This window comes from Myxine glutinosa, chromosome 1, assembly GCF_964187855.1.
Source record: "Myxine glutinosa chromosome 1, kmMyxGlut1.1, whole genome shotgun sequence".
NCBI lineage: Eukaryota > Metazoa > Chordata > Myxini > Myxiniformes > Myxinidae > Myxine > Myxine glutinosa.
Genome location: NC_136261.1, coordinates 266,586,043 through 266,613,901, shown reverse-complemented (window position 1 = coordinate 266,613,901; position 27,859 = coordinate 266,586,043). Strand labels below are relative to the sequence as shown.

At 45.2% G+C, this 27,859-nt stretch overlaps 1 protein-coding gene across 2 annotated transcripts in view; it reads right to left on the bottom strand.

Moving 5' to 3' along the window:
• The window catches only part of IDH1 (isocitrate dehydrogenase (NADP(+)) 1), a 60,398-nt gene that overhangs the window by 28,925 nt on the left and 3,614 nt on the right, over positions 1-27,859 (bottom strand). For both annotated transcript variants that reach the window (XM_068131422.2, XM_068131431.2), the window contains exons 3-5: positions 18,865-19,156; positions 10,911-11,016; positions 7,083-7,260 (exon numbers count right to left, since the gene is read on the bottom strand). In XM_068131422.2, the coding sequence (XP_067987523.1) occupies positions 7,083-7,260; positions 10,911-11,016; positions 18,865-19,156 (576 nt within the window). The remainder of the gene's footprint in view (positions 1-7,082; positions 7,261-10,910; positions 11,017-18,864; positions 19,157-27,859) is intronic.

Below are 27,859 nucleotides of genomic sequence, written 5' to 3'. Positions count from 1 at the left end.
CTTACATGATTTTCCACATCATGAGAATGTACAAACATCTTTGATGGGATTTGGATCTCTTCATAAACCACTTCAATTGGAAGTAATAAATGAAATATATAAAATTCCAATTTATAATTGCTTCCTTGTCAAAATTTGCATCAATTACAACTCGTAACTTGTGCATTAATTAAATAAATCGCAAAATAACTTTTTCTTGATGTTGAGGAAATTGATTGGACCCAAAATATTTTGAACACCGTCTTGAAAATACTCCTGCAGCAAATAATGAATGTGTTTGCAAAAGTAGCTCATGCAACACAAACAAATAAAACTTGGACACACTATACAGCAAGCAGTTTCCAAATGAATTATGAGAAAACGCACACAAAATACATTCTGTATTTGGAGGTTATTTCCACTATTTCACGACCAGTATCAGCTATTTTGATAACCTCTGGGGATTTAAAGGTCCAACTGGATGGTGCAGAGGGAGCACACTGACCTGTGAACCAATTAGCCTGAGTTCGATACCAGACCAGACAATAAACTGTTGCATTAGTGTTTCACAACAAAGGCATTGATTGCATCATTGTGCGCAGCCTCTGAGATGGACGTTGCAGTGGGTGTCCAATCTGCTAGAGTTCGTTTTGGAAGTTAAACATCCAATTGTATTTTTTAGCGAAGAGTAGGCGAGATATCACCGGCACTGTCAACATACAGTGCCCTCCATAAGTATTGGAACAGTGAAATCAAATTTGTTATTATTGCTATATACTCAATTAATTTGGATTTGAGATCAAAAGATGAATATAGCAAGAGTACGGAAGGTCAGCTTTTATTTATTGGCATTTCTATACATATATGTTTTACCATTGCAGAACAATAGCACTTTTTATGGTCAGTTCCACCATTTTAGGTAAGTATAAGTATTGGAACAGATCAACTTAAAACAATATAATAGTTGTAATTTGGTTGCACATCCCTTACATGCAATAACTGCATGACCCTGTGACCCACTGCCATCACCAAGCTCTTGGTATCTTCCTTTGAGATGCTTTGCCAAGCCTTTACTGCAGCCATTTTCAGTTATTGTTTGTTTTGGGGGTTTCTGACTTCAGTCTCCTCTTCAGAAAGTGAAATGCATGCTGCACATTGGATTTAAATCAGGAGATTGACTTGGCAAGTCTAAAACCTTCCACTTCCCCCCCCCCCTGATGAACTCCTTGGTTGTGTTGGCAGTGTGTTTTGGGTCATTGTCTTGCTGCATGGTGAAGCGCCACCAAATGAGATTGGAGGGATTTTCTTGTACATACGCAGACAAAATGTTTCTGTACACTTCCACATTCATTCTGCTGCTGCCATCATTAATTACATCATCAATAAAGATGAGTGAGCCAGTTCCAGAGGCAGCCATGCAAGCCATGACAATACCCATAGATGAGTTAGTATGGTTTGGATCATATGCCGTTCCTTCCTTTCTCCACACTTTCACCTTTCCATCCGTTTGGTAAAGATTTATCTTGGTGTCATCTGTCCATAAAACTGTTTCAGAACTCTACTGGCTCATATCTGTACTTCTTGGCAAATTATAATCTGGCCTTTCTATTTTTGGTGCTGATGAGAGGCTTGCATCTTGCGGTGTAGCCTTTGTAATTCTACTGTCAAAGTCTTCTGCAAATGGTGGATGTGATACTTTCACCCCTGCACTCTGGAGATTGTTGGTGATGTGCACTGACAGTTGTTTTGGGGTTTTTTTTTTAACAGCTCTGATGATTTTTCTGCCATAAACTGCAGTTGTTTTTCTTGGCTGACCTGGCCATTGTCTATTGATCAGTACACTTGTGGTTTATTTCTTTTTCAAGATATTCCAAATTGTTGTATTTGTCATTCCCCGTTTTTGTGCAATGGTTCTAATTTAATTATTATGTTCTTCCAACTTCCAAAATTGCTCGTTTTTCTTTCATAGACAGTTCGCTAGTCTTCATGTTGGTTTACGTCCACCGACTACAAAGGCAGACTCCCAAGGCAAAAGCAAAAGCTAAAACCAAGACTAGACATTCACAGCTCTTATTCAATGTAACACCTGTCAGTCTTTTGTTCCAATACTTATGCTTCCCTAAAATGGGGGTGGGGGGAAGGAACATAAAAAGTGCTATTGTACTACAATGGTAAAACATGTATGCATAGAAATACGAGGAAGTAAAAAATGACCTTCTGCACTCTTGCATCACATTCATCTTTTGATATCAAATCCTAATTTATTGAGTTTATAGCAATAAAAAAAAAATTTGACTTCACTGATCCAATAATTATGGAGGTTACTGTATTACAACTTCCTGCCACCTTCAGTCAAACACCAGGCCTGGCCAGCTGGTTCATGAAATAGTTGAGTTAACCCTTTCCTTTCACATCACAAGGTGGGAACATTTGGGGCTGTTAAATAAGTAGTAGTGTGTGTGTGTGTGTGTGTGTGGTTATGCATGTGTGTAGTTGTGTGTGTGTGGTTATGCATGTGTGTGTGTGTGTGTGTGTGGTTATGCGTGTGTGTGTGTGTGGTTATGCGTGTGTGTGTGTGTGTGTGTGTGTGTAGTTATGCGTGTGTGTGTGTAGTTGTGTGTGTGTGTGTGTGTGTGTGTGTGTGTGTGTGTGTGTAGTTATGCGTGTGTGTGTGTAGTTATGCGTGTGTGTGTGTAGTTATGCGCGTGTGTGTGTGTGTGTGTCTGTGTGTGTGTGTGTGTAGTTATGCGTGTGTGTGTGTGTGTGTATATATATATATATGTGTGATATGTATGCGTGTGTATGTATGTATGTGTGTGTGTGTGGAGAGTCGATAAAGCATTTGCAGGAGGTAATAAAGTATACATTAATGTATATCAAAACAGAGCACACTGGTCTGTAAAGGATAAAGGATAATCAATATTCATGCAGTTTTTCAAAAAGTAAACTAAAAGAAAGTATTCGATTTCTTCTAAACAACAGTTTCTTTACATTTGACAATAAGATACTCCAGCAGACAGTGGGCATACCCATGGGTTCAGATCCCAAGATACTCCAGCAGACAGTGGGCATACCCATGGGTTCAGATCCCAAGATACTGCAGCAGACAGTGGGCATACCCATGGGTTCAGATCCCAAGATACTGCAGCAGACAGTGGGCATACCCATGGGTTCAGATCCCAAGATACTGCAGCAGACAGTGGGCATACCCATGGGTTCAGATCCCAAGATACTGCAGCAGACAGTGGGCATACCCATGGGTTCAGATCCCAAGATACTGCAGCATACAGTGGGCATACCCATGGGTTCAGATCCCAAGATACTCCAGCAGACAGTGGGCATACCCATGGGTTCAGATCCCAAGATACTCCAGCAGACAGTGGGCATACCCATGGGTTCAGATCCCAAGATACTGCAGCAGACAGTGGGCATACCCATGGGTTCAGATCCCAAGATACTGCAGCATACAGTGGGCATACCCATGGGTTCAGATCCCAAGATACTCCAGCATACAGTGGGCATACCCATGGGTTCAGATCCCAAGATACTCCAGCAGACAGTGGGCATACCCATGGGTTCAGATCCCAAGATACTCCAGCAGACAGTGGGCATACCCATGGGTTCAGATCCCAAGATACTCCAGCAGACAGTGGGCATACCCATGGGTTCAGATCCCAAGATACTCCAGCATACAGTGGGCATACCCATGGGTTCAGATCACAAGATACTCCAGCAGACAGTGGGCATACCCATGGGTTCAGATCCCAAGATACTCCAGCATACAGTGGGCATACCCATGGGTTCAGATCCCAAGATACTGCAGCAGACAGTGGGCATACCCATGGGTTCAGATCCCAAGATACTCCAGCAGACAGTGGGCATACCCATGGGTTCAGATCCCAAGATACTGCAGCAGACAGTGGGCATACCCATGGGTTCAGATCCGGCCCCTTTCTTTGCAAATTTGTTTCTGCACATGGACGAGTTTGATTGGGTCCAGAACATGTGCAGGAATAAATTAACAACTGCACGAAGATGCGGAAACATCTTCAGATTCATTGATGATTTGTTGGCAATTAATGATGGATTTATATTTGATCAGCTTCATGATGACATATACCCAAAAGAACTTGAATTAAAAAAGGAAAACCAAACTTCCACTTCAGTTTCCTTTTGAGAATTACAAATTGACATCCATAATAATAAATTTCACACAAAAGTATTTGCTAAACGAGATGCATTTCCATTCCACATTGTCCGAATGCCTTTCTTAGACAGCAACATTCCCAAAAAGCTATTTTATGGTACGGTTGCATGTGAAATAATTAGGACTGTGAGAGCAACCACACACAGTACTGAACTTATCAATAGATTACAACTAGTCAGACATTTACTAATACAGCACTGAACTTATCAATATATTACAACAACTAGTCAGACGTATGCCAGCACAGGGAGCTGCAGTTGGCAGATTAAAACAAGTTTTCTTTAATATCACAAAAAGACACCAAATCCAATTAGTAAAATACAATATGAATAGTAAAAATATTATTCATGAGATCTTTATGTAAATAGAGCACAATATAATAATTAAATAAACGACAAGTCAATGTTGCTAGGAATCAGTGTTTGCTAGGATATGGCAGCATGCAAAAAACCGTTATAGGTGACAGTTTGAACATTCGAAATACAGTTTGATCCAGAGGTAGGTGGTGTCGTCGTGCTGGTTGGTAGATATGGTTTATTTCAGGTAAGATGTGCATGATTTAATGATATCATATTATAGAGTGTGTAAGGAAAGTTATAAATATATGATAATACATTAAATCATATAGCGAGTAAAGTTGGAATAAGTGATGTTGCATTGATGGGTTGACTGACTGCCTGGACGCAACTAAGGTTGTGGATCTACTGATGTACCATCTTTTGATGTGGATCCATGATCGAGGTTGTGGGCTGAAAGGATCGAAAGCTCGAGGAGGAACTGTGCCCAGCTGATGATCCATGCAGTCGGGAAACTAGTCAATTGCTTACAAGTTAAGGTTCTTGCTTTAGGTGGAGGAACTATGTTTTGAGGTTTACAATTTAAATAACGTTAAATATGGGATGTTGTGAAATTAAAATCATTTACAGAAATCCTTTAAATTATTTATATTTAAGTTTAGGAACAACCAATACTGTACAATTAATTAAATGCATTTTTAAATAAGAATTGAACAAGAGAAATAAGAATTGAAAATCATAAGAGATGTAATTGTGAGAAACAAAAAAACCCCCCAAAAAAACAAGATGTACATATATATATATATATAATATATATATATATTATATATATTATATATATATATATATATATAATATATACACATATATATATATATATATATATATATTGTTGTGCTTTTGAGAACCCACACTTGTAAATAAATATAACATCATTAAAGGTTAAAGGTAGCACCCCATAGATAGACCACAAGCAACACGTAGGTCACCATAGGACGTCAGTTATTTCTTAGTATGTGTTAGATAAGGCCATTTTCCAATAGTTGAATCTGCGTTGCGTCAATCAAATAAGAGTAGGCCCTTCCGGCCATTTTTGCAGCCTCCCTCTAAGCGACGCCATTAAGCGCTCTCCAGTCTGTGCCCCATGGCCCCTCCCAATTTGGTACGCTCCTTGGCCAGCAGCCTTCGCTGCCGTTGAGCTCGCTCAACGCCGCCATAAGCCATGAGGTGAAGCCCGGAAAAAGGGGGCGGAGCGCCAGGGAGGAGGTGTGGCCACGTCACCCAGCCGTCAGGGCGGGGCCGGTAAGCCATAACCAGCCAACCAGGGCTGGAGTGACATCGCCTGATAGGCGTGGCTTTTGGGCTTCGAGAGCGTTCGCTGGCTTGATTATAAAAGTGCGCACGCAAAGCCCTCAAAAGGACTGTCGTGATTACAGAGGACTTATGCGGCAGCGCTCGTTAAAGAGGTCTGAGCGGGGAGAGAGGCGCTTGACCTGGGACGTGCGCTTTACGATGGAACTGAAGCCAAGCCTTGGTATTTCAAAGAGACGCGCTGTGGCAACCCACTGTACTAGGGGCAAGCGCGCGGCACGCATTGCCACGAACTGCAGCGTGCAGTGGGGAGGGTGCGCTTGGAGCGAGTAGTGCGCATATTACGTACGCCAGTATACCAGCCTTCCCCCCTGTCGTTATAATTGTCCGCTCGCGTTACGCTACGTGAAAAGCTGCCTGCTGGGTTTCGTCGGCTGGACCGGAGCCGGACTGGAGCCTGGACCCCATCGCCGGACCTTCCACCCTACCATCTGCAACCCCCGTGTGAGTGTCTGTGTGTGAGACGGGCCCGTTTGTCCAGGGAATACGTTAACACTGTAGTTAAGACTGCCCTGTGTACTTTTCCTTCCTTTCTTTATTGTACATTCTTTCGTTTCCTCTTCTTCTTTGTACATAATTAATAAACCCATCTGTTCTTCCTGTTTTCCTGGTTTCTCTCCATCTGATCGCATTAGTCTTTTCTCCATTGGGTAAACGTGGCACGATCGCAACCGCTTAGAATCGGGTCTAGTCACATGTTAACAGCTCGGGTCACGGATTGCTATCCGCTCGGCAATATTCCATCCATATCCGTGATTCGAGCGGGAGTTATTCCCTCGTTTCCGGTCGGCGTTAGTACTTAGGTAGTAGCGAATCCCTAGATCTAACAAACCCTACCTAACGCCGCGCCGGGAAGGACGTTATAACTTCCAGGGTCGCGTCGGCCAGATAAGAGGACAAGGGGATTAACCCCCCCTTGATAAGGGGAGAGCCGACGTTTGAGATCCGCAACAGTGTGTGTGTGTGTGTGTGTGTGTGTGTGTGTGTGTTATAACAGTTGTACCACAAAGGATTATGATTGGAATTCTGATAGGTTGCAAATGTACATATCATTAAAAACAACAATACTCCTCCAATAATGGTTATCCGTTGGCATTCATGACCAATTCACCAACCAATAACGTACGAGTACACTTAAAAGGGATGTTCGATTATTCAATTTGGTACCACAACATTCGTCATTCAAATCAATAAATTCAAAACCACGGAGAACGCTCACAGCCACGCACGCTTCGTAAATCTCTTGGAAGATATCCTTAAAGCGTCCATCGTATTTCTTCAGGATGGTATTTTTGGTGCTGAGGTAGAGAGGCCAACCCTTTGCCAATGCCCTCTGGAATGAGCTGTGAGCAAAGGAGCGGATGGATACATCCGTGTTGTACATCGCCATGGCAACACCACCTCCATCTGCACACAAGGATAACATCTTAGGAGGAGGTAATCCGTCCCATCACGCCTATCTTACGTACATCAACTTCCAATTAATTTGCATTATCTTTCAAGTTTCCAAATAAACATCTCTATTTTGCTTAACCTCCCTTCTTGCGTACATGTATGGAGGCTCAAAGCTTCTAATATCACAGGCATGTGTGCAAAAGAAAAAGCACAAGTACGAGTACTCCAGATGGAAGAAAATACAAATAGCCAGAGGTAAAGCACTTGCTAAATCCATCCCGACCTGTGATATTTTCCATCCTCATTCACCCTTCCCCATTCCTCCTCATCTACTTGCATGTTGCTATGTTTCTTGTCTCTCAACTCGGCTCCTCCTGTTCATTCATTCCATTGTTGAACCCAAAAATATAAATATTTTGCTTTGTAGACAGAAAAAAATGCACATAACTGGAGAGGGAACATGGAGATGAGTTATAATGAGGAAAATTTGAAACTTAAAAAAAAAAAAAACTCAGCAAGTGTGGGAATAAAAAATAATGCTCATTTCAAAGCAGCCCATGATTGAATCATGAAATCAAAAGACTCAGTAACGTCCTATAGGCAATCTGCAACAAATTAAAAGAAGACTCAGTAACATGATGTAATGTAAGTGACTCTCATTCCAACATATGTCAATATTGGACTGGGAGTCAGTTACGAGCTCGGCCCACAGGTACTCACCATTCTCAAAAGGGAGGTGTGCATCCCCTGTAGGTTCAGGCCGTAATTTGGAATTTGTTCAGGGTGCCGGTGATACCTCACCTTCTCTTATGCAAAAGACACCGTGAGATCTTCAACGACCAGAAACTAATGTTAGCAGGATGGGACAGTGGGACACCCAGCTGAACACCCATTCAAGGGATGGTGCACTTTGTGAAACAACACCCTGCCTGTTTATATGCAGGTTCGACATTTGTTTATATGTTTTTGTTATATCATTTGTTATATCATTCCGACAGTTTATATGCAGGTCAGGAATCAAACCAACATTACACAGTTAGTTCAAAGAAAACACGACCTATTCTATCATACTGTTAAATTCATCATAATTACCATACTGTTAAACTTGCTATTCTATCAAGAGTCATGCCTCAGATTCAGTTTCCAAATGTGACATTACAATTAGCAGCTCTAATCCAATAATATTACTCCATCAAAGTCCAAATTAATGTTTTGTGAACAGTATAAATCTGTTGTTTTTAAATGAAGAAAATATTTAACCCCTAGAAAGACCACCAATATGTCGACTCATCTTTGAAGTCAAATTGGAAATATTAGCACCCCCAGAAAGATTGCTGCAAATGGTGAAACCAAAATAATTTAAGAAAAACCAGAGCACGTAAAATGCATTTTTCTCTTAGCCAATAAACATGGCAATTACCACTTACAAAGCTTTCATCTGCAGCTCAATGGAATAATGCTCTCCCCTCTGGGCTGGTGCTCATGCCTCCTACCTAGCTCAGCTTCACGCTGTAGAAACCAAAGCTTTTAGGATCATTGGTATCTCACGTGATGAAGCTGATTCCGAGGACCTTTCACTCTCTCACCACAGGTAGGTAGGTGGTCTTTCTGTCTATTACAGACTCTTCTCCAGCCTAGCTCCTCCTGCTCTGTCTTTGTCCCCCAAATATTCCTTCAAGACGCACAAGATCTGCCAGCAACCCTCTTCTGGTGAAACTGCCAAAATCAAGACTCTCTGCTCACTTTCACTCTTTCATTCCTCTTTTCTCCCGCCTCTGGAACAAACTCCCCCACTCCCTTCAATCCCACTCCTCCCTCCATGTCTTTAAAACAGCTTTTCACCACCATCTCGTATCTTCCTCCATCCAAAACCTTGATCTTTTCTACCCCCCGTTAATGCACCCCAAAAATCCACCTCTTTCAATCGCCGACTTCATTCCTGAAATTCCTAGTTGTGTTCATTTACTTTATGCTGTGTACCCCTCCCTCCACCCCCAGCTCTCTCCCTTCCACAGATCTACCGATGTCCTTGTTCTCTACTGTTGTTGTGCTTGTGTGCTTCCCTCTCTCTCTCTCTCCCCCTATTATCACCCGCTCCCTTTATTATTTGTTTTATGTGTCCGTTCATGTTTTTTGTGTATAAAGTGTTGGCTCTTACACGAGCCTCGACTTTGTATCCAAAAAAAGCCTCTTTTTGTAAAATAATAACATTTGTATTTAGAAGGACTGAAGAAAGTGTTCCAGGAAGACAAAAAAAATAAATATCTCAAGGTCTTTAAGATAAACAATGTTTTTCCTTTCAGAAGGACTGCGAACAGCAGCAAAGATTTAAAAAATCAGCCAAGTGAACGAGAAAGAGTTTTTGACAAGTCTGAAATAAATAATTAATAATAAAAATAAAACACCCAATACCATGGCCGGCATGAAATAAACATGAAACATGGATTGGAGGAGGAAAAGTAACCTACTAACCCTCCATAATCACTCATCATCTCAAAGAGAGAAAAGCTGACAAGCAGCATAAAACCCAGACCACTGGCAGCGATGGAGGAAAGTGAAATGAACAACAGGGTTCCACACTATGTCTGAATCAAAGGCAATAGTCAAGGAGGGCAGTCTTACCCTTACCTCTTATCTGATCAAAAACATTCTGACATTACTGTGATTAAAGGATGGCACTCTTATCTGATCAAAAACATTCTGCCATTAAAGAGTCAGAAACATGTTCAGTGTTCACGGCAGAGTAACAAGAATGAAACAGACAATGATCAGTGATAGACAAGTTAGAGTTAGTCGAGATGCAATACCGGGCTGCAATAATCTTACTCGACACTGGGAGAATGCTTATTGGAGTGAAATTTAGAGGATCAGATTTATTACCGATTTGCAAATGGGTTTCAGATTTCCCTTTTTAACAGGTAAAAAGAAGGCACGATGGTTGAATGTGAGAGGTTTTGGCCAGAACAAGTTTTGAACCACCCACGACCAACCAGAAAAACGAGAATGTCAGGAAAGCAAGTCGAGACAAATTGCTTAACCCTTCGAGGAACACAAGCATCTTGAAAGTAATTTTCAGGTACATGTCCAATTTTATTATTACGTTGCCAATAAGAATCACAAATATTCATGGCAATTGAACAGTATGCATGATGAAAAATACAAGTTTTGATAATCAACAACAAAAAGACAAATTATGGAAACGACAAAAGCTCTTACCCAGCGCTAGACACAATGTTTACCAATGTACAAACAAAGTAATCTAAAATTGCAGGGAAAACATCGGTACACCACTTTAATGTTAAGAACATCAGTGTGCCTTGGTCCTTTAAGGGTTAAGGGATGTTGAACCCACACATTAAACCTTCATGGTCTTGTTGCTGTAGAATCAAGATTACACAGAATGGGTTGTGCTTCCCACAAGATTAAAAACAATCTCTGATCGAGAGCGAATGGATCATTAAATGGATTGAATGGCAAATGGATTTGGATCTAAATGAATTCAAATTGAATGGTGAATGAATTGAAAATAAACGATTCAAAGCAGGCACTTTATGAAGAATTACAAAATTGAGGCAATCATCTACGGTAGTTTAAATGCAAGAAGATGCATTCATTTATATTTTTGCATTCAAAGATGCGCTCCCCATCTTCCTTCAAAGTACCTTCAAAGTTGTGCACCGTGTATGTGCTTGGTTGTGTTCCGTCCTTAGGTGTGAATTTTATCTCCACTTGCCCTGGCCCGGGAACCACAAAATCGACAGCCTTGTACTGCATACACAGCATCGGGTCGGGAATACAGCCGAGATAGAAACCTCACACGCACAGCATTGATAACCGTATGATACATTAAAATTGAATACAAACTAGAGAAGACGTCAAATGTACATCCGTGTAAAATAACATTGAAAAGCTGACTTACCTGGGCAGCGTTATAAAATGGACATTACTGACACCTTCTTGTAATGTTAGAGTAACAAATGTTTGACACTTTGGTCATGAAAAAAAAAGGAGAATATGTAAAGGAAATTTGATAAACAATAGCATCCACAAATTGGATTTCAGAAAAATAAAAAGAATGAAAATTATAATATCACTAGCAACGGTACCCGCCCTACGGGCGGGGCATCAAATGGGAGGCCCAAATGAAAAGGTAAAATATCAGAAATTGAAGGCTTTTTTAATTTTAAACGATTCATATAAACATCCGTTAAATCATATCACACGCAAATCATCAAAATCTAAACAGTATCTTACTATAATTCACCAAATGTCCCACAGTGATCAATACACTATGATCTTGATCGTGAATCGTGATCGATAAATCGTGTTCACAATCGCTATGTCGTATGTACTCCCGATACGCGTTTCCTTCAGTTGAAATGGGTTAGAATTCTCTCAAGCAGGGATTCAACCCGTGTCCTTATAAAAGGTCTTTGTTCGAGGGAACCAAATTCGATCGGTGCAGCCATGCAGCGATCGGTGCAGCCGTTTGTGCGGCACCCGGGAAACCCGCATTGTCACAATGAAAAGATCGTCACAATGAACGTTATGCGAACGCGAATGTTATGCGGGAGTCCAAACCTGAGAATGCTGGAGACTAAAGCTGAAATTGGGAAAACTAAATAGCCTATTTTACTCCTGGAGATCCCAGGATTACCCACCCAAAATATCATTGCAATCGGTTCAGCAGTTTTTACGGTACCTTCGAACGGACAGACAGACGAACGGACATTTGGTGAATTATAGTAAGATATACAAAATACAACAGATTGGAGCTGTCTAGCCTGGGTTTGATTGTAGACCCGACTATGAATGGTTGGATTGGTGGTTCACAGGTTAGGGAGTTGCTTCACAGAATGCATCATCCTTCAGATATTATGCTGGGTGTCCCTTCTAAAAGCACAAGTTGGTAGAACATAAAGTTCTTATTGTGTGTTATCAGCGTGACATCTTACTATAATTCACCAAATGTCCGTCTGTCTGTCTGTCTGTTCGAAGGTACCGTAAAAACTGCTGAACCGATGTCAACGATATTTTGGGTGGATAATCCTGAGATCTCCAGGAGTAAAATAGGCTATTTAGTTTTCCCAATTTCAGCTTTAGTCTCCAGCATTCTCAGGTTTGGACTCCCGCATAACATTCGCGTTCGCATAACGTTCATTGTTCTCATTGTGACGATGTTGCTTTCCCGGGTGCCACACAAACGGCTGCACCAATCGCTGCACGGCTGCACCGATCGAACTCGGTGACCTTGGACAAAGACCTTTTATAAGGACACGGGTTGAATCCCTGCTTGAGAGAATTCTAACCCATTTCAACTGAAGGAAACACGTATTGGGAGTACATACGACATAGCGATTGTGAACATGATTAGTTTAATCTCCACATGAGAGAATTCCACATCGCTATTTGGGCGGTGAATACGCTAACAGATCGCTGTCTCCATCGATCTTGCCAACGTCGTAACAGCTATCGGCTCAAAATCCTTTTAACTGTTGATTTGGAAGTTTTTACAATGAAGGAAACACGTATCGGGAGTACATACGACATCGGGAGGACTAACTGCACGCATCTTCAGTATCAAGTTTAAATCTGTCATGGCGGATCGGAAGAGCGGAATGCTTGGAGAAGTGGTGGGCTACTTCGGCATGAAGGAGGATCAGAAACGTGGACTCCCACACTGCCACATCCTGCTGATACTTGCTCCCGAATGACGTTATTTTCCCGGGTGCCGCACAAACGGTTGCACCGATCGAGATTTAACGGATGTTTATATAAATCGTTTAAAATAAAAAAAGCCTTCAATTTCTGATATTTAGCCTTTTCATTTTGGCCTCCCAATTGAAGCCCCGCCCATAGGGCAGGTACCGTTGCTAGTTAAACAAATTAGAATTTTTTGCCATAACTCTACACTTGGCAAGCGTGGGAAGTACAGTCGTGGCCAAAAATATTGGCACCCTTGCACTTTTTCCAAATAATGTACCATTTCTTCCAGAAAATTGGTGATATAAATATTTTTTTTGACGTCCACATATGTATTTCTTTGGTTTGCAGTGGAACAAAACAAAAAAAATGCTGAATCACTAAATCTTCGCTTATTCCACACAGAAATCTTTAAATGGCTCAGACAATATCATTGGCACCTTTTAGAGGTTGTGAGAAATAATTTGATTTCAAGCAGCTGATTCTCCTTTACTTTGGAATAGAACTCACCTGTGGTGAGTTGCAGGTGCCTGCAATAAATAAAAAAATCACTCATTCAACCAGTTTGAATCAAGAAAAGGAGTCATGCTGTTGTTTTGAATCACTGTGTGTACCTCAATGAGCATGGAGAAAAGAAAGGAAACCCGAGAATTGTCTGAGGAGGTCAGACACAATATTGTAGTCAAGCATGGACAATCTCAAGGCTACAAGTCCATCTCCAGAGACCGTGATGTACCTGTGTCCACCGTACGCAATGTTATCAGGAAGTTTAAGGCTCATGGCACTGTAGCCAAACTCCCTGGACGTGGCCGCAAGAGAAAACTTGATTGAAGATTGCAGCAAACGATTATTTGAATGGTGGAGAAAGCACCTCGATCAACTGCCAAACAGATTCAAGCTGACCTTCAGACACAAGGTACAACAGTTTCAACTCGCACCATCTGTCATCAACTCAATGAAAGGGGGTTCTATGGTAGGAGACCCAAGAGAACTCCACTTCTGAGAGAGAGACAGAAGAAAGCCCAACTGGAGTTTTCCAAAAGACACCTGAACAAGCCAAATTCCTTCTGGAAGAAAGTTCTGTGGACAGACGAGACCAAATTAGAGCTTTTTCGTAAAGCACATCATCCCTATGTTTACAGAAAACAAAACGAAGCCTTCAAAGAAAAGAACATCTTCCCTACAGTCAAACATGGAGGAGGTTCTGTGATGTTTTGGGGTTGCTGTGCTGCCTCTGGCACTGGGGGCCTTGAATGTGTGCATGGCATCATGAAATCAGGAGATTACCAAGGCATTTTGGAGAGCAATGTTCAACCCATTGTCAGAAAGCAGGGGCTCCGTCGAAGGTCATGGGTCTTGCAGCAGAACAATGACCCCAAACACGCTTCAAAAAGCACCCACGAATGGTTCAAGACAAAACGCTGGACTGTTTTGAAGTGGCCAGCAATGAATCCAGATCTAAATCCCATTGAACACCTGTGGGGAGACCTGAAAGCAGCAGTTGGGAGAAGAAACCCTTCAAATCTGGGAGAACTGGAGCTGTTTGCACAAGAAGAGTAGGCCAAACTGCCAGTAGAGAGGTATAGGAAGCGCATTCATGGCTATAGGAAGCGCTTGACTGCAGTTATTTTGTCCAAAGGCTGTGTGTGCTACCAAATATTAAGTCGACGGTGTCAATAATTTTGTCAATGCCATTTCTTTTTATTTCATGATTTAAAGAGGTATATCAAGTTCTGAATCATAAACAAAGGTTCTGTAATATTAATAGTGAAATAAAGAATTGTGGAGACCAAATACTTTTGTCAATTTCGACTTATTTTTTGAGAAAATTGTGAGTTATTTGAAAAATGTGCAAGGTTGCCAATATTTTTTGGCCACGACTGCATATACTAGAAAAGGTACCCGTCAATGATGGGGGGTGCATAAATGTCTCTCCTGAAATAAGCAATTTCCTTTCGAGTGTGTATTGATAGAAATCGGAATTCAGTGTAAATATTGTGAGCCAATGTCACAATGGGTGTAGCTGGTAACCTCGACAGCCTCATTCCATTTTATCAGCTAAGATTTCCAATCCATGCTTGTTGTACCTCCAAAGTTCCGCTCAGGAGTGAGGGTGATATTATGAAAACTCAGCTGGGAAACAGGTTTAGGCATGTTTTGGGCCTACAGCCTGATGGAAGATCACCAAAGTTCTTTCCATACCAACCGACCACCTCCAGGCACCTATCATCCCTCTCCACATCGTTTCTTCAGCTCTCCGTCCTTCCCCCTCTCTCTATACTCCCCAGAGCTTTGATTTCAGCAATTTCCCACAGCATTCCATTCTGGTTTCACATTTGATGATCCATAGTTTCAGTTTCACGTTTCAACATCAGTTTCACTTTGAGATATCAGTTTATATTCGTCATCGCAATTTGTGATGTGACGCAAATAGTGCACGGAAAATGTAGGCAAAACCGATTTTGGCAGGAAATGTTTTCCCATTATTTAAGGGGTCTAAGGGGGTGGAAAGGGTCTAAGGGGTGGAAAGGGTCTAAGGGGTGGAAAGGGTCTAAGGGGTGGAAAGGGTCTAAGGGGTGGAAAGGGTCTAAGGGGTGGAAAGGGTCTAAGGGGTGGAAAGGGTCTAAGGGGTGGAAAGGGTCTAAGGGGTGGAAAGGGTCTAAGGGGTGGAAAGGGTCTAAGGGGTGGAAAGGGTCTATAGTGTGTTAAAGAGTGAAGGTGAAGTAAAGAAATTACCTCGGCTTCGTAAATAAATTAACTCGGGAGTGCAACTCGACAATAATGGGCTAAATTACCTCATCACTATCCTGCATGGACATCACTATCCTGCATAAACCCCATTTTCAGGTATATCGTGGTTAAAAATCTGACGGTAGAAAGTTTTGTCGTGATTAACCTTGGGAGCTCAGAGCAGTGTGATCCCAAACAAAGAGCAAAACAACAACTCACCCTGTTGTGAGGATGAGGTAATCATTGGAGGTTTACCCGTTGCCAAGTGGCGGTTTGCAGTTGGTGACATGTGGGTCCTTTTTTCTACAAACTATTTTTTCACCCTTGAGGCTGATATTGCTAGATGAGCAGTAAAATGACCTTTAAAACTATGTATCGGTTGCGTTTGTAATATTTTCGGTTTTTGAATAATTAGCGCATTTGAGATGTCACGTGACTCCTTCTTTGCCTAATTTACGGATCATGGTAACTTCTTCATTAAGAGTTGTTTCTCACATGTGATAACATATATGATGATCGGAGCTCACCATCAAACTAATTATAGTTTGGTATCCGTGGTGAAATCCGATAAAATTGGGCTTTTTATAAAGATTTGTATATGTGGATCGACCTTGGAGATCATGGCAACAGGTGGCGGCTCGGATGGTTTTAAGTTATGAATTGTGAGAAAATAACTTTTAAAACCCCTATTTAGGTGCACGGTGGTAAAATGTGTTATCTTATAAAGTTTCATGCCGATTAACCTTGGGAGCTCAGAGGAGTAGGTTCACAAACAAACAAACATTTCATTTATACAGTGCGTATCAAAAAAAAGGTAATCCGAATTCAAGGGGTTAATATGCAAAGGTTATTTATTTTGACAATTTACATGTGGCTTACTAATTAAGAGGAGATCCTCAGCTTTCCATGGATACCTTCCATGCATCATTGCTGTCACACATGACCGAGTACATGTTCATTGAAAATGACAAGTTCAAATCGCATTTTTACAAGTTTGGCTAATCGATGCAAGTCAGGATAATTGGTGCAAAATGAACGTCAGATGTGAACTTTTCTCAGGAATGATTGGCCATTATGCACCCACACCTTCAACATGTCATCTCCCCTTTCACCACAAAGCTCACAGCGGCGGAGCCCTGAACTGCTCGTCTCACCATAGCCGGATCATTGCGCAAAGCATCCACTTCATATCGAATACGGCCCTGCAATTTGTCAAGATCACGAGGAGGAGTTACGAACACCTTGTTCTTTAAATGTCCCCAAAGGAAATAATCACATGGTGTGAGGTCAGGTGATCTTGGAGGCCATTCCACTGCATGGTTGAGGGCGATGACTCGGTCTCCAAAGAGTTCCCTCAGTCGATATCGGACAGCGATAAGACAATGTGCTGGGGCACCGTCTTGGGCCCACCAGAGATATCTGAAAACACCACGAACGTGTCGCTCAAAGTTCTCCTCCAGCTGCGGTAAAACTTCATCATTGATCATCTACAGATACCTGTTACCATTGACATTCCTTTGAAAGAAAAATGGTCCAATCACCTGACCACTTCCACAAAGTCCCAACCAAACAGTCCACTTTTGTCGATTCATGTTGGTGTCAAAATTAAATTCCGGGGGTTGTCCTGTCGGTGCATATTCAAGAACATTATGGGTATTGACCTTGCCGTCCATGGTGAAAGCAGCTTCGTCGCCGATAACGAGATACGGCAGGAAATTGACATCTGCTTCGCAACGTGCTATCAACCATCTGGCAAGCACCAGCCTCCTGGCAAAATCCCTTGGCGTAAGTTGATGCCGGATGTGAATCTGATATGGATGTTGGTGGAGGTCCAGTCTTGTGGTTCGGTTGAATGTTGCCTAAGGCAATCCCGTCCCATTTCGTCTTGCGCTGGTATCCCTAGGATGCTCCAAACTTGCTGCCTTACTGCTGCAATGTTCATTTCCGATCGCCCAGTGTGCCTCCTACCAGAATTCTCCTTGTTGCGGTTGAGGCCAGTGCCATGCTCTTGGTATTTTCTAACATTCGCCCAGATTATTTTGGCTGCTGGAGGCTCCCGTTCTGGGAAACGTTCCCTGAACGCATCACGAGTTTGCTGCAAACTTCCAGTTTGGTGAAAGGTTGTAACCACGAAGGTCCGCTGTTCAGTCGTAAGTTGAACCATCTTTTCAATGACTCAGACTGTCTCTAAACCCATACACTGTAGGCCCATCTTAAATACCCATTTTAAACAAAGGATGATGCAACCGACGATTACCAGACCAGCTTAACAATTTTACATAATCAACTTGGCAGTCAACAAGTAATGCGTCCATTTCAAATTGTCTTGCATCGATCAGCCAAACTTGTAAAAATGCGATTTGAACTTGTCATTTTCAATGAACATGTACTCGGTCATGTGTGACAGCAATGATGCATGAAAGGCATCAATGGAAAGTTGAGGATCTCCTCATAATTGGTAAACCACATGTAAATTGTCAAACTAAATAACCGTTGCATATTAACCCCTTGAATTCGGATTACCTTTTTTTTGATACGCACTGTATATATATATATATACATATATATCTCTTCAATTCTGCTGTTGGCATTTCCCCCTCTACAGTTCCTTTTGCGTGTTTTGTGTCCTGTTTTTTGTCTGTTACGTCCTGATCTGTTCAGTGTACTACCTCTTCTACGAGCCATGATTATGTATACAAAAAATAAATAAACATTTTTTTTTTTTTTAAATATTCAAATTTGTTTCACATTTACCTGAAAAAGCAACCACTTGATCATAATAAATTAACAATTTTAAAAGGTATCGACATATCAGGTATGTAGTAGCAGGTGGGACTTCATTACAATTGATGAGAAAAGAAATGAAATGTTAGAGGAAGGTGAGATATGAAAACAAGAATGGACAGAAGGAAGGAAACATTTGTACAATTTGTAGATATCATCGATCATGTTTCAAAAAAAAAGTAATCTGCGCAATTGCTGAGTAGAACACAAGTCTCCCCATTTGAGGTAACCACTAGAAAATAGCCGATTAAAATGCATAATGCAGAACAATCCCAAAACAAATTTCAGCAGATTTCTATCAGATCACATGTTCTGACGGATGTGAATAAGAATGAATGTTACAATGAGCGATCAGGGTGTATGAGGGTAGAAGAAGAAGATGGACGAACTTCAAAGTACCTGATCAGCGTAAGCATGCCTGCCAATCACGATAGACTTCTGCCAACCAGATACGAGGCGAGGCACGTTCACACATATGATAGCTTCGCGGAACACCGTGCCACCCAATATGTTACGGATTGTTCCATTCGGCGACTTCCACATTTGCCGGAGACCAAACTCTTTGACGCGTTTCTCATCCGGTGTGATGGTCGCACATTTCACTCCCACGTTGTATCGTGCCACGGCCTCAGCAGCCTCCACCGTGACCTTATCACCTGTCGAATCCCGATGCTCAATTCCAAGGTCGAACCTTGAAGTTGTAGAAAGAAAAAAAAAAAGAAAAGAAAGCGAAAAGAGGACAAATTGGAATATTAACTAATCAAAAACACTAATTCCACATGAAAGATTCCTCCAGATCAAAGATTTTAAATAATCAGTTTAAGGTTTTTTTTTGGATACATGATCGAGGCTCATGGAACAACTAGATCAGAATGGAAAGGGGGAAACATCAACAGCAGAGTAGAAGTGAGAGTGATATCAAGGGGAGGGGAGAAGGATACATTGGGGAGAGGGAGTGGGGTGAACAAGCTGCATTCAAGCTGAATGAAACACAGGAAGAAGAGGAAGGGGAAAGTGGGCGAAAGAAATAGAAAAGGAAGAAACCAACCGACAACTAAAAAACAAGAAGAGGCAAAGGAGAGGGGGAAATCACAATAACCTGGAAAAGGGAATTCTTGGAAATGGGATCATTTGAGTAAAAGGAAACATTGAAATGTTTTGAGGCAGGGTAGAAAGGGGCGGGTTTAAGGGGAAAAACATTTCAAAAGATGTCTCTTAGATGTCTCCGATTCCTTAATATCTCTCCCTGGTTACTCCCTCCTCCGGTATGATAGACCTGAGCCTCGTCCTAGAGGTGGGGTTGCTATCTTTATCAAAAACTCTCTTCCTCACACTCCCTGCACTGCCCTCTCTCCACCTCACCCCCAGGAGTACCTCTGGCTACGGCTTCCCCTTCGCCCCCACCTTTTGTTGATATGTGTGTTGTACCATCCAACAAACAGTGATGACTCCATCTACATCTCACTGTCTGATAACATGGACCAACTTCTATCTACTCATCCCAACTCTCTCTTCCTCATATGTCGTGATTTCATTTGTCATCATGCCAGCTGGCTGGGTGTGGGTTCCTCTCACACCAACCATGGCACCTCAGCAAAGGGCTTCTGAGACCAACTGGGACTGACACAATCTGTCAATTTCCCGACCTGGATCTCAGTCAACGGAGCATCTTCTCTTCTAGACGTGGTGAAGATAAACTTCCCTGCAAATGTCTGCTGCTCTTCATCTGCTCCAATCAGTTCTTCTGATCATTTGCTTGTTAAAGTGGACATCTCTCTGGCCATTCTCAGAGCCTCCTCAGCATCGACGAGTCTGGCATTTCACTCAGGCCAACTGGCACGGTCTTCAAGCAGCCATCAATCACCTGGACTGGGCTCCCATCTCTACTGCCTCTGACATCAACTCATCCTGGGAATTCTTCCAAATTAAATTGCTCTCTCTCATGCACAGATTTATCCCATCTAGTCTTCAGTTTTCATACCCTTCCTTCCATATTCCATCTTCAGTCCATGGTACACTGAATCTTGTGGTGAGGCAGTTGCCCAGAAAAAAAACTTGCCTTCTCCTCATAGAAGGTAAATCCAGCAGAAGGCAATCTCAGTTCCTTTCACAAAGCTCGGAACAAGTGTGTGTCTACCCTCAGGAGAGTCAGGAAACTATCTCTCTACTCTCAGGACTGAACTCTCAGATCTGTCTCCCTCCTCCAAATCCTGGTGGCATTTGATCAAATCTGTTTCTGGTGTTTATTCCCCCTCCATCCCCTTCCTTACCTCAAATGGCTACACAGCTGACTCCGCACGTGAAAAAGCTGAATGCCTCAAAATCTTGTGTCCCAAACCTGTCTCTCTCTGTACCCACCTTAACCTGTCGTACCCAGCTGCTCCTGGACTCTGTGTACCTCTTTCCTGACAAGGTAGAGAACTTTCTGTCAAACCTCAACTCTGATTCTGCAACCGGACCAGATGGCATTAGCCCACGGGTTCTAAAATCCTGCTCTGCCTTTTAAACTCCTACTTATTGCGTTCCCCAAGGTAGTGTTCTGGGCCCTGTGCTTTTTCTGGTCTTCATCAATGATCTCTCCGACTCTCTGGAAAATCCTCTCTATCTCTTGGCTGATGACTCCACTCAGCCACTCCGTACCTCATCCCTCAGATCGGCAGTCTGCAGCCTCCTCACTCTCTGCAGACATGGACAAAATCACAGACCAGTCAAACAAGTGGAACATGTCTTTCAATCCTAACAAATCTCACACTCTCACTATGTCTCTCTGAAAAGACCATCTGGACAACCCTCCCATCTCCTTTCTCAACAATCCTCTACAAGAAGTTCTGTCACTCAAGCTTTTGGATCTCACTATCTGCCATGATCTTTCCTGGGAAAACCACATTTCCAAACTGGCCTCCAAAGCCAGTCGTCGACTGGGCATCCTCCGTCGTGCGAAGTCCTTCCTTGGCACACCTGAGCTCCTCGCCACATACAAGGCTTTCATCTGCAGCTCAATGGAATACTGCTCTCCCCTCTGGGCTGGTGCTTCTGTCTCAGACCTAGCTCGGCTTCACGCTGTTGAAACCAAAGCTTTCAGAATCATTGGAATCTCCCGCGATTAAGATAACTCTGAGGGCCTTTCACTCGCTCACCGCAGGCAGGTTTGTGGTCTTTCTGTCTTCTACCGACTCCTCTCCGGCCTAGCTCCCCCAGCTCTGTCTGTGCTCGGTCCCCCAAATATTCCTTCAGGTCGCACAAGATCTGCCAGCAACCCTCTTCTGGTGAAACTGCCTAAAATCAAGACTCTCTGCTCACTTTCACTCTTTCATTCCTCTTTTCTCTTTTCTCCCGCCTCTGAACCAATCCCTTTCCTCCCTCCAGGTCTTTAAAATAGCTGTTCACCACAATCTCTTATCTTCCCCCATCCAAAACCTTGATCTTTTCTACCCCCGTTAATTCACCCCAGATCTACTTTTTTGAAATACCGACTTCTTTCTGTGAGTGCTAGCAGTGTCAATTTGTTTTTACCTCAACCAACCCCACCCCCTTACCCCGCCCCTCCCCCCCAAGCCCTCTCCCTCCCACAGTTCTCCCGATGTCCCTGTTCTCTACTGTTGTATTTGTGTGCTTCCCTCTCTCTCCCCATCTTGTGTCCCGCTCCCTTTATTATATTGTTGCAGATCTCCCGAAGCCCGTCGACATACAGACGGGGGGTTAAACCCCTTTCCCCCCTCGGGTCTTCGTGTCCACGAGGCCGAATCGCCACTCCCGCAGCGAGCGTGGAAAAGGGTATCGGGTCGATGCCACACGTACCTTTGGTACCCACACTACCACGAAAACGGGGACCGGACCTCGCACAAGCCATGCTAATCGAGTACGCCGAGCGGTTTGCGTATCACGTGACTCGTGCTGTTACTTTTATTGAACCCGATTCGAGCGGTTTTATTCGTGCGATGCTAAGCCAATAGTGAAATGACGGGAACGATCAAATAAGAGGAAGAACACGGTTTATTTATAATGTACAGGGCGAAGAGACACAGAGCAGGCATTTAAGAAGTTTTAACTTAATTCCCACACAAAGGGCCCACTCACTCACGCGGGGAAAAAGAAGGAAGGAAGTTCGCGCGCCAAACGCGCCTTGCCGTCGGTCGCTTCGGGACAGCTCGCCCGGCGTGGCCCTCTGGTGGTCACGGCACGTATGCAGGAAGCCCAGGTAGGAGGATCGTCGGCGTAGGTGGCTCCGGAATGAATCGTCTCCACAAGCGTGATTAATACAGCCGCAGGGCACAGGGCACGGGGAATGTTCGTGTACAGCGAGGCTATAACAAGCAACTCAATTCACTCGTTCTGCTGCGGTTCTGACGATCTCACAGGGGCTCCGACTCAACTTGTCTGACTCGCGCTGATTCTCGACTCTCACAGGGGTTCCGACTCAATTCTCGTCTGACAACTCAACTGGGGGGTTCTGACCGTGTCTGACGCGGGGAGCTCGGGGCAGGCTTTTATGGCTCCGCCCCGGCCTTACCCGAATGTTCCATGCCCCTCCTCCTGTCGCCGTGGTGAGCCACTCCCCTCGAGCACCGATTGGCTGCTCGTTGCTTACCGGCCACTCCCCCTGCAGCTCCTCGCTTCGGCCTTGCCAGACTTGTTCAGGCCGAGCACATGGCATTACAGCCTAATCGAGGCCTACTCACTGGCCTGCTCAACGCAAAACTAACACAGGAAAGGAGACTACGCTTACATTTACTAAGAAATAACTGCACTACAGCGAGGCTACATGTTGTGGTGCAACTACCTACGAGGGGGGGGTCATTCTTTATTCCCACAACCGCAACAATATGTTTTATGTGTCCGTTTGTTTTTTTGTGATTAATGCTCGCCCTTACACGAGCCTCGATCTTGTATAAAAAATAAAATAAAATAAAAAGATGTAGTTGAAACAATGCATCTAGCAATTATTGGCGTATAATCATTATATTTCTCCAGAAAAATTACTTGAGGTATGGCGCATACAACTGAAGTCTGGCACACACCGTCTCCCAACATTTTTAAACCCCTCGATCCATTTTCGTCGACAGGGAATTCTGAAATGGGCCTTCAGACATGACATTAAACTTGCTGCTTCAACTGCCTGCAATAATGTAAACAGCTTACTGGACTACTGGTAGAAGCAAGACAGCGTGCATCATAGTTTAAATAAAAGTAGCAAAAGGATGAACATGAAAGTGTGCGATCATTTGCCAAGACTTACTCGTGTAATCCTCACAATAACGTGTTTATATACAAGCACCAACTGCACTTGCCCCCACTGTCCTAACAGCATTTTAATTATTTATAGCAAAGGGCACAGATGGCCGTGACAAAATTAAATCGTGCAGGCAGGTTTCTTCGGATGGTCAAAAAGGGAAACGGCACACGAGACGAAGACACGAGGGAAAGGTGAAATGAGGTGCCATAGGGTATGCTTCGAGTCGGAGTAACAAAGTCAAGAAAACCATTTCTTAGCACGAATGAGATCGGCAAAAGATTGCAAATAGCAATCAAAATAGTTTACATAAATTTATGAGAAAATTCCAACATTTATGTAAATCTGCTATAGCCTGGAACATTAGAATCATTTTCTCAAAGCCAATGGCTTTCAGAGAAGCTTCCATCTTCATTTGGTCCCACAATGCCACTTTCCATCACTTACAATCCCATCATGGGGATTAAATATGGGAATATTCTCGGTAATTACTCTGGTTTGTCACAGATTGTGTGGGAACTCATCTTGTACTTTTCTTTGCTCCTTTACCGTGCATTATTGTCGTTTTGTCATTAAAAAAAAAAAAAAAAAAAATCACCGAATGAGAAGAAACCACGTGATCACCGTAATACATACACGATATATACAGTAGTGCCTACATAGTATATTTACGAAAGAAACAAAAAAAAAGTCACCTGATTTATTCACCAAGGCTCGGTGCGAGTCAAATCAATGCAATAAGTTGTGTTTGCTCTGTTTTTATTTCCTCACAGGTTACTATTAATTGGTATCAAAAGATGGCAACCAGTGTTTTATTGTCAGAAACTAACACGGGTACCTGGCGTTGCCAGGTGATGTTCTAATCCTGTTGGCATTTTGAAGAAATCAATTTGGTGTTTTTTTCCAATTTTTTGTGGGTCCCAAAAACACTTTCCTACACCCATTAAGGAATGGGGTCGGCGATCATTTAATACAACCTTGAAGGAACTGCGCTCCAACGCGAGTCGAAAAAATTGACGCGACCAAAGACGGAATTCGTCCGAGTTGCTTTATTGAAACAAAACAGCTCAGGTATTCTGACCCAACCCGTTTCTCGGGCAGCAATATATATACACATTTATGTCGGGAAGTTTGCCCGGCAAAAGCTATACCGGGCATGCCCGGGTGTCAAGGGCGAGCCTTTGGAAATGGCGAACGGCCAGGGATAGACCGAGCAGCTCGCGGTCGAACGTGCTGTATTTTAACTCGTTCGGCCGGAGCTGCCGGCTGAAAAAAGCGAGTGGCTGCCAAACCCCGTCCACCCATTGTTCATGGACGGCGCCCACCGCGTAGTTGGAGGCGTCCGTAGTGAGGGCGATGGGCGCGTTGAGCACCGGGTGAGCCAGCAGCGTTGCGTCGGCGAGGGCCCGTTTTGCGCTCGCGAAGGCCGCGTCCATGGCCGCGGACCAAACGATGTCATGCTTGGCCGGCTTGCCCCGGAGGGCCTCGTAAAGGGGCCGCATGAGCTGAGCAGCGCGGGGCACGAATCGGTGATAAAAATTCACCATGCCGAGGAACTCTTGTAGGGCCTTGATGGAACGGGGACGCGGGAACGTGGTGATGGCCTCGACCTTGGTCGGCAGCGGCACGGCCCCGGTCTTGGTGATGCGGTGGCCCAAAAAGTCAACGGTCGTCGTGCCGAAGTGGCATTTGGCCGGGTTGACAATTAAGCCGTGCTCGCTGAGGCGACCGAACAGTGTTCGGAGGTGGAGGAGGTGCTCGGCGCGGGACGTGCTGGCGACGAGGATGTCGTCCAGATAGACGAAAAGAAATGGCAGGTTGCGCAGCACGCCGTCCATTAAGCGCTGGAACGCCTGGGCCGCGTTCTTGAGGCCAAACGGCATCCTCAAAAATTCGAACAGGCCGAACGGCGTGATGACGGCCGTCTTCGGGACGTCGGCCGCCCGGACAGGTACCTGGTGGTATCCCCGTATCAGGTCAATTTTGGAAAATATGACCCGTCCCGCCAAACGGGCGGAAAAGTCCTGGATGTGTGGGATCGGTACCTGTCGGGGGTGGTAGCGTCGTTGAGGCGGCGGTAGTCGCCACACGGGCGCCATCCGCCCCCCGGCTTTGGCACGATGTGCAGTGGTGAGGCCCACGCGCTATTGGAGCGCCGCACGATGCCGAGGTGCTCCAACGCGTCGAACTCGGCCTTTGCCACGGCGAGCTTGGCCGGGTCGAGGCGGCGGGCCCTGGCGTAGACCGGCGGGCCCATAGTGGGTATGTGGTGCTCGATCCCATGCCGCACTGCGATGGCCGAAAACGTCGGCCGTGTGAGGGCCGGGAATTCCGCGAGCAGGCGAGCGAACTCGTTCGCCGTCGGGAGGGCGCACGCCAGTTCGGTCGGCGCGGAGCTGCTCATCGTGCACGCCAGGGAGCTGAAGGTCTCGGCGTTGACAAGGCGACGACGTTTGACGTCGACCAGCAGCCTGTGCGCGCAGAGGAAGTCGGCGCCCAGCAAAGCCATGGGGACGCAGGCGGTCACAAAGGTCCACTGAAAGCGCTGGCTACCGAAGCAGAGGGTGACGTTGCGCGGGCCGAAAGTGCGTATGGCCGAGCCATTAGCAGCGACCAAAGAGGGGCCGCAAACGGCATCCCGCCTGGCCTGCTCGGAGGCGGGTATGACGCTCAGTTGGGCACCGGTGTCACAAAGGAAACGCCGCCCGGACACTTTGTCCCGAATAAAAAGCAAGTTGCCCGAGTGGCCGGCGTTCATGGCTGGGAATGAACGCCGGCCCGGCCGTTTCCCGACTTGCCGAAAGTGCACGGGGGTCGGCACGTCCGAGCCTTGTGTCCGAACCTGGCGTGGTAATAACACCACGCCTGGTCAGGTGGAGGCCCCGGCCGTCGTGTCGGAAGTGGTCGGTGCGGCGTGGCGGCCGCCAGTTTCACCGGCAGTTCGGCCTCCAACCGCGCAGGGCGCTCGGGCGTCGTGGGCGTCGCCTCGGATGGCGGCAGGCTCCAGGTAGCCGCGCCGATGTGTTGGCCCGCCGAGGAGATCTTATCGGCTTCCCTGGCGAGGGCGCGGGGATCGGTGATCGACGTGCCAGCCAGGGCGAGGCGCACCGGGTGAGGCAGCTGGCGAAGGAACAACTCGCGGAACAGAAAATCCAGAGAGTGCTCACCGAGCAACGAGAGCATATAGTCCATGCACTCGGACGGGCGCGTGTCGCCGAGCTCGGGCAGGTCGAGCAGGCGCCGTGCACGTGCTGCCGGTGAGAGGGCGAAAGCGTCGAGGAGGAGCGTCTTCAGCGTGTCATACTTGTCGGCAGCCGGCGGGTGCTCGAGGAGGCTCAGGGCGCAGGCCGCGGTGGAGGAACCGAGCGCTGCCACGACGTGGTGGAAGCGGGTGTCGTCCGCGATGATGCCTCGCAGGGCGAACTGGGAGTCCGCCTGGGCGAACCAAACAGCCACGTGAGCCTCCCAGAAGGTAGGCAGTTTAAGAGTCACTGCCGTGTCCATGTCGGTAGGTCACCAGTGAAGGAGCTGCGCTCCAACGCGAGTCGAAAGAATTGACGCGACCAAAGACGGAATTCGTCCGAGTTGCTTTATTGAAACAAAACAGCTCAGGTATTCTGACCCAACCCGTTTATCGGGCAGCAATATATATACACATTTACGTCGGGAAGTTTGCCCGGCAAAAGCTATACCGGGCATGCCCGGGTGTCAAGGGCGAGCCTTGGAAAGGCGAGTCTGGACCTGCCCGGGCGTGTTTGGCTGCGGCCTGGCAAGTCGAGGCTGGGCGTGCCCGGGCGCTCTGGACGAGCACTGGAAAGGCGAGAGCGGGCATGCCCGGACGCTCTGGGCGAGCCCTGGAAAGGCGATAGCGGGCGTGCCCGGACCCTCTGGGCGAGCCCTGGAAAGGCGATAGCGGGCGTGCCCGGACGCTCTGGGCGAGCCCTGGAAAGGCGAGAGCGGGCATGCCCGGGAAAGACTAGACCGGGCGTGCCCGGGAGGTTCGGGCGTGCCCGGGAACAGTGAGTCCGGGCATGCCCGGGAGAGGCGCGTCTGGCCGTGTTCTGGCCGGTGCAAGGCGATTGTGTGCATCCAGCGGTAACCGCTACAACCTGTCACATAGCTACAAAGGCGTAGTCTGGCGGTCAGTAGTCAGTAGTCCACTGG